This window comes from Grammomys surdaster, unplaced genomic scaffold (assembly GCF_004785775.1).
Source record: "Grammomys surdaster isolate TR1022 unplaced genomic scaffold, NIH_TR_1.0 132562, whole genome shotgun sequence".
NCBI lineage: Eukaryota > Metazoa > Chordata > Mammalia > Rodentia > Muridae > Grammomys > Grammomys surdaster.
In genome coordinates this window covers 4,045-11,263 of record NW_021622144.1, presented here as the reverse complement: position 1 = coordinate 11,263, position 7,219 = coordinate 4,045, and the positions used below count along the sequence as shown (strand labels likewise).

The 7,219-nt window shown below is 45.6% G+C and overlaps 1 protein-coding gene across 2 annotated transcripts in view; it reads left to right on the top strand.

The window, feature by feature from the left end:
* The first annotated feature begins 215 nt into the window (after nucleotides 1–215).
* The window catches only part of LOC114615680 (glutathione S-transferase A2-like), a 10,771-nt gene continuing 3,767 nt past the window's right edge, over nucleotides 216–7,219 (top strand). Inside the window, exons 1-4 of one of the 2 annotated variants that reach the window (XM_028761345.1) lie at nucleotides 216–344; nucleotides 1,814–1,922; nucleotides 4,841–4,892; nucleotides 5,711–5,843. In XM_028761345.1, the coding sequence (XP_028617178.1) occupies nucleotides 1,836–1,922; nucleotides 4,841–4,892; nucleotides 5,711–5,843 (272 nt within the window). In that variant the 5' untranslated portion in view covers nucleotides 216–344; nucleotides 1,814–1,835. The remainder of the gene's footprint in view (nucleotides 345–1,813; nucleotides 1,923–4,840; nucleotides 4,893–5,710; nucleotides 5,844–7,219) is intronic. The other variant, XM_028761346.1, reaches the window with a different exon arrangement.

Here is a 7,219-nt window from a genome sequence, read left to right as displayed (position 1 = left end):
CTCCTTCCTTTCTTAACCAAGATGTCTCTTTAGGGTTGCTCACAGAAGCATGGAAGAGAGGTGATTCAGGGGCACATAAGCATAAAACCAAGGAATATATGAATGGATCTAGATCTTCAGGGAAGGTTGTAGCTTGTCAGCCCCTCCCTGTGACTTGTCACCTTTCTAGTTTATCATGAAACTCTGGAATCTTGGACTCTATGCATGTCTATGGGAGGGGCTGTTTCCTATTGGTCCCCACACTCTCTGTAAGAATTGTCACCTTATTAAAGTAGCATGCACTCTCCTCTGGAGCTGGAGCTGGTGCTGGAGCTGAGGGGAGAAGCAGCCAGGACTCTCACTAGGTCAGTACTCTCTCTTATAACCTGTGTAATGGGTTCTCAGGTCTGTATTACTGCAAAATAGGTTTTTTTTTTTAGTGTTTTATTTAGTCAGCATGCACTAATTGTATAAAATAATTGAATTTATTATATAATTTTGACTCCTGTACATAATAGATTGTGATCATAATCAATGCCCATTACCATTGATTTACCTGCATTTGGTTCTGGTTTATATGAATTGCTTGGAGACTGAACATCCAGTAGCAACCTATTGCTCTTCCTGTATTACCCCCTCCCCTGCCCCTCCCTGCCTACCTCTGTCCGAATTCTCCTCTCCTTCTCCTCTCCTGTCCTTTGTTCTTCCCTTCCTCTGTTCCTTCCTCTTCTCCTGCTCCTCTTTTACTCCTTCTCCTTCAGTTTCACTGAGCCAAAGGGTTTCACTGAGGCTTAAGGCATTTGCAAGGGAATCTAAGCACATGGGATTTAGGAGAGTGAGGAGTGGACCTGGCTTGTCCTCCCAGGCAAAATGAAGATCAATAATGTCTTCTCTTGAGTTGCATTCTGAACCCACAGAGAACTTGCAGAGTCCTCTAACTTAAGAACTTCAAACACAAACACACACACACACACACACACACACACACACACAAACACACACCATGGACAAATAAAAGTAGAATCCTTTTAAAAAGACAGACTCTGAAACTTCCTATCATATCACAAGTTAAAGAGTTGAGTTGAGTTACAATGATTTGAGTTAGTTACAATCTCTGAGCAGCAGGGACCCAGCATGTCTGCCAACTGGGCAGGAACTCAGCTGCACTCACCAGGCTTTTCTCCTCATGACACTGGACAGACATCAGTCTCTTCTCCTGTAAACCTGCAAGAGCAACAGTTCTGCATCAAGGGACTTTCTGATTTAAAAAGTTCAAGGAGCACTTACCCATGGAGTGCTGCGCACCAAAGGCTGCTAGTTCCCCTGGGATAGGAAGCCCACACATCAGCTACTCTACTTCTGCACCAGGAAACACTGTTCAGTCTCACAGTGGGAGACACAACAGCAGCAAGAGATGACCCTTCTGCTCCGGGGAGACTTGGGCATTGGCACAGCCAGGGTGACACAAAGCCAGCAGAAGCTGCTGAACTGAGTAGTCTAGGAGCCAAAGAACCAGGAGGGACTGTGTCTCATCCCCTCTGGGATGGCTCTGCTTTCCAAGGCTCAACAGGCTCCCAGGTTTTTAATCACTGTAGAATCCTGGCAACTCTGCTTTATGTCCTCAGGGCGAAGGCCTATGGCCAGCTGAGACTGGTTTGGTGCAATTGCAGGTTGGTGGTCACCAATGGGTGAGAAATTAAGTTACGAAGTTCTCCCTCTGCTTCCTGCAAGCCAACCATGGAGGAGGAAGACTGCCCTTCTCCAGTGTGCATTAGTAAACACATCTCACAAAACAGGCTCCCCCAGGTTGATCTCTCTGCCTTTTCACTCCTAGACAGTGAACCACAGTTGCTGCTATGGCCGGAAAGCCCGTGCTTCACTACTTCAATGCCCGGGGCAGAATGGAGTGCATCAGGTGGCTCCTGGCTGCAGCAGGGGTGGAGGTAGGTTGTGCAGTGTTCTGCAGCTGGACCTCAGATCCAGTTTAAAATGCTTCTCTTAGCTGAGAGACTCCATGCCAGGAGGAGTGAGGGAAGTTTGCATTAAATGGTAATTGTCTTATACTAAAAAGAAGATGGGTTGATTTGAAATAGTGAAATTTTACTGTGCTTTCTTTGAAGAATACATTCACAATTAAAAGACCTTTTCAGGAGGAAAAAAAATCAAAATCAAATAGTTACTTGATTAATTGCTTATGTGAGACTCATCAAATTACATACTGAGACATGTGGAAATAGGCATTTGAGTATTGGTTATTAGGTGACACTAATTATTTATTACAGATTTGTAGTATGATAGTGTGATTTTAGGAATGCCACTGTTCTTTCAAAACAAGTGTGTATGTGTGGAGTACATATGCTCTGTGAGGTGTTTGTGGTGGGGACATGAGACACCACGAGTGTATATGACATGACAGTCTGCCTCAGAAGATGGGCACAGAGACACACAGAGTGGACTACAGCTGGGGTTATTGAAGCTGGGGACTGACAGATGAAGGATATTTGTATCTTGTAGTTTTACGACAGAGAACCTGAAGTTTCCATGATAAAGATGGTTTAAAGGAACAGAGACTGAAGTGATGGCTCAGTGGTTAGAATCCCAGACTGTTTGTACAGGGGACTGGTACAGGCTGCTCACAAACACCTGTCACTCTAACCCCAGAGGGTTCCCATGCCTTTGACCATCATGGGCAATTGAGCAGACATGTGCATGCATGCACAAATGCCCAGGAGAACACACACACACACACACACACACACACACACACAGAGAGAGAGAGAGAGAGAGAGAGAGAGAGAGAGAGAGAGAGAGAGAGGACTTTCCATATATAGTATAAAAAAAACATAAAAAGGGATAAACTGTACCAGAAAACTAAATAGAGTTAAATTTAAAAGACCCACCACAAATGAGAGGCCTGACACAAAAGATTGTAACAAACGACCTGTCAAAACAGAGCAATACTCAGTCTTCAGTTTCTCATGTATCAAACACCAGGCACAGGGCTGTCCGGAAGGTATGAGTGGCGAATAAGAAAGAGCTCGCATCCTCAGGCAGCCTCCATGTCTGTGAGCTTCAGAGTCAGTGTGACAGGCACAAGCTGAGAAGGACAGCAGCCTTCAGCAGTTAAATGTTTTCCTTTCAAGCTTCTGAGCAGAAAATGCTGGTAAAGCTTTAGCACTGCCCTCTAGAGGCACCCTTGAGGAACAACGCCTCCGGTTCACACCAAGGGAGCTCAGCAGTTGGGAATGCTTGGGGATGAAGTAGTAGACACTGCTAAGCAGCTGGGAAGCTTGCCCTTGCATAGGATCAGAGTGGGAGCCTTAAAGGATGAAGTGGCACCCTGGCAAGGCTGCTGGTGTGCTCCTTCAGTGTAATGACAACGTGTTTACCTCAACTGAGGAATCGCACCTTCTCCATTCCTAAATGAACAGGACTTCGGGTAGATCCTTTCCGAATGAAAGAACTGAGACGTTCCATTGCTATCCCCGGGGGAGAATGCTTTAAATAAACACATAACTGGGTCCGGAGTCTACGTGATAGCTTTGTGGCTCAGGGATATGTGCTAAGCCACTGGGATGTTGAATTCATCACAAGAGGAAGGCAGGGATGGGGCCATCTGCACAGAAGCCTTCCTCTGCTGAGTGGCTGAGAAGGCAGTGGCAGGGCTGTTAGAGACCCTGGCTCAGACCTTCCAGATTCGATGTGCCTGCAGGCTGGGCATTGACATCAATCTCACCATCGACTCCACCCCCACCAACCGATCAGGATTCAGCTCCTGTCTGTGATGACCAACAGGCAGCTCTCCCTGTACCTCTCTGAAGGCTCTGCAGGTTGCTGATGCTTACCTTACGTTGCCTATCAACCCAATCCTGTGGGGTTATGGAACCATCAGCAAATTGTCTCGCCAAGCAAGGTTGAAGCCATGTTTCAACCCTGTAAAGCTAATAATTTCTTTAAAATATGAAGAGGCAAGAGTGGCTTAGATTACTCCAGAGGGTTTGAGAGATGGCTGGTCCTAAGGATTAAACATGGGTTCAGATCCCAGCAATATATGTAAAAGGCCTTGGTGGGTTGTCATTGGGTATGTGCACACAAAAACATTAATACTCATACATAAAACAAATGGATATTTGAAAAACCCAAGAATAGTCCTGAGACCAAATTATAAGCAACTTTAAGAGGGGGCTTGTGTGATGACTTAGCTGCTTAGAGTTCTTACTGTACATGCAGACAATCTATTGTGGTTTGAAGCACCCAGATAAGGCAGTTAATAACTGTCTGTTACTCCAGCCCCAAGAGAATCTCTAAGTGCTGGCCTTCATGATCTTGACCACCAAGAGGGATGTATTCACATGTACAAGCCACACACACACACACATACACACACAAACACACACACACACACACACATTTGCAAGCATGCACAATTAAAATTAGTAAAACTAAATCCTGAAGAAACAAAACCCAAGTGGTCATGGGTCCATGTCATATCCCATGTTCGAGATCTGGAATGTTCTATCCTGATCTTACTGGAGTTAGCAGGCTTTCCTGAGAGCCCAAAATCTCAACAAATCCCCAGTGCTTGCCTGCCAGTGAGATCACTCTCTTCTTAGGACCTCAGCATGGCCATCATGGATTCAAGGTAGAGGAACACTCCAAGAGTGAGCAGCTTAGTTGTGCTCACCATCCTTCTGTTGAGGGATCTAATAGGAATTTCCAAGTGGCCATGATCAGACTCCTTTGTACCTACTGGAGGTTTTAGCTTCTGCAGATGAAGTACCCAACAGGGATCACTGAAGCTCAAAATTCTGCAATAACACTGAAGGAGCCAATGAGCATGCTTTATCTTTTCTGCTTTCAGTTTGAAGAGAAGTTCATACAGAGTCCAGAAGATCTGGAAAAGTTAAAAAAAGGTAACACTGAGTATCTGTCTGACCTCATTGAGGCACCTGAGGGAAGGCTGTCTGAAGGCGATGTTGTGTGGTGGGTGGGAACAGTCTGAATGGAAGAGTTAAGGAATGATGGATGTAGGGGGTGGGGCTCCCTGAGTGGTCTGAATGGGAACGGTGGGGACAGGGGTGTGGTCAGATATCTCCAAGGATTTGTCTGGTGACTTGTGGATGCTTTCTCATTTTCTTCTGCATCAGAGTGAGCTAGTTCACTCACAATCACTCACTTCCTCTGTGTTTTACCCACACTGCCCATCAACCACACAAACTCATGACCAGGGATTAATTCATGGATGGAGAGACAGCTGGAGTGATTTTCTTGAGCATTTTTATTATAGCTACTGATTGATGAGTTACTATCCCCTGACAGAGAGAGGCTGGAGGACCACACGGTGGCTCACTACATAGGAAACTGTCTTTCAACACCCTAATGCCATGAACACAATGAGACTTTCACAATTCCATACCTATCCCTGTTGCATGGTGACCCTTGGCTGTCCTGCCTCACCTCCTGAATGTACCCAGGGACATGAACATAAAAACACACATGAGAGATATAACATGCGTGTGGGTAGGAAATAGAGGTGAATGAGAGATGCTCAAAAGAGGATGAGAGGGGTGAGACAGAGAGAAAACAGGGGCTGAAATGAAGAGATTCCACTGGAAAGACAGGCATCTGATCCTTCATCCTTCCTCTGCAGGTTCAGACATGTAATAGTTTTATGCTCCCGAGAACTGAGACTTGGACAGTTGACAGACTTTTTCCTTCTATCTTTTCACAGATGGGAATTTGATGTTTGACCAAGTGCCCATGGTGGAGATTGACGGGATGAAGCTAGTACAGACCAGAGCCATTCTCAACTACATTGCCACCAAATATGACCTCTATGGGAAGGACATGAAGGAGAGAACCCTGTATGATGTATTTCCTGTTATTACCCCAGTGGGAACCAAGGGAAGGATTTGGGTTTCTCTTTCAGTGAGCAAGAGAGTGGCAGGGTTTGTGTCTAGGAGCAGGCCTGTTCTGAACATAAACATTTAGGCCAAGTATGGCAGAGTATGTGGAGGGGAGGGAAGAGCAGGTGGGGTGGGTTCTACAGCAGAGGATGATGCCCACAGCACAGCACAGGGACCCAACTGCAAACATGAGGGGTCATGGCTCCTGAGCTTGCTGGAATCATGACTTCAGGTGCTCAAGCTTCAGTGACTGGATCAGGGTCACCTGAAGCTTTTAATTCAAGACTAAAGCATCCAGGCTGATGGTAGGCCTCACACTGGGACCCACTCTGCTCTGGCAGAATCCTTCATTCATAAAACCTGTGTGGGAGTATCACAGTTGCTCCAAGAGCTAAATGTGCTATTAGCCAGCAACACTAATGGGGGAGACGTGTGTATGGGAAATAGACATTGGCTTTAGCAGTGCATGTTCAGAAACATTCCTAGCAGCATTATTGATAATTTTCTACTGGTGAATCAGTCAAGATATTCAGTAATAGAGAGAAGAGGAGCCCAGGTTCCAATTTTAGCCATGAAAACAGATGTCGTGGTGAGGGAAGCAGGAAAGATGAAGAGCGAGCATTACATTATGTAAGGAAGCAGACACTGGCCACATGGTCCATGGTTCACTTCATGGGAAATGTTCCTGTGCTTAGCACGGAGAAGAAGGAAGTGAAGGAGAATGGGGATCACACTCTTCTAACACTGCAGGATGCTAACATTGTCTGACTGCAGCAGATGGACTGAACCACAGAGTGCTATCTTTCAAGGGGCCAAAAATGCCAAAACGGTGGGAAAATGTCATAAAGGGTCTCTTTTCCAAAAAGAATTGTATAAAAGACAGTTTAGAACAAGAAAGAAAACATACATCCGATGATATGCTGTGGATTAACAGAGTAAAGAAACAGACAAGTTGCCACTAGGTGGTGGGGTGACCACCTTTAATCCAAGCCAAGCACTCAGGAGGCAGAGGCAGGCAGAAGTCTATGAGTTCAAGGCCAGCCTGATCTCTAGAGTGAGTTCCAGTACAGCTACATAGTGAAACCCTGCCATTAAAAAAAAAAAAGAAGACAAGTCTTGACAAATGTCAACTAGTCCAGATGTGGCAGCAGCATGTGGAGGTCATACAGATGTGCTTCATGAGGAATAGATGGAGAACTTCTAACACTGACCAAGAATGACTCTGGGCTGTGCAGCACAATGAGAGATGAACAGAGACGCTTCTGGTGGCTGAAGCAAGGGTTCTGTTTGAGTTTACAGGGGCTGCAGCTTGTTAGCTCTGAGAATCTCAAACA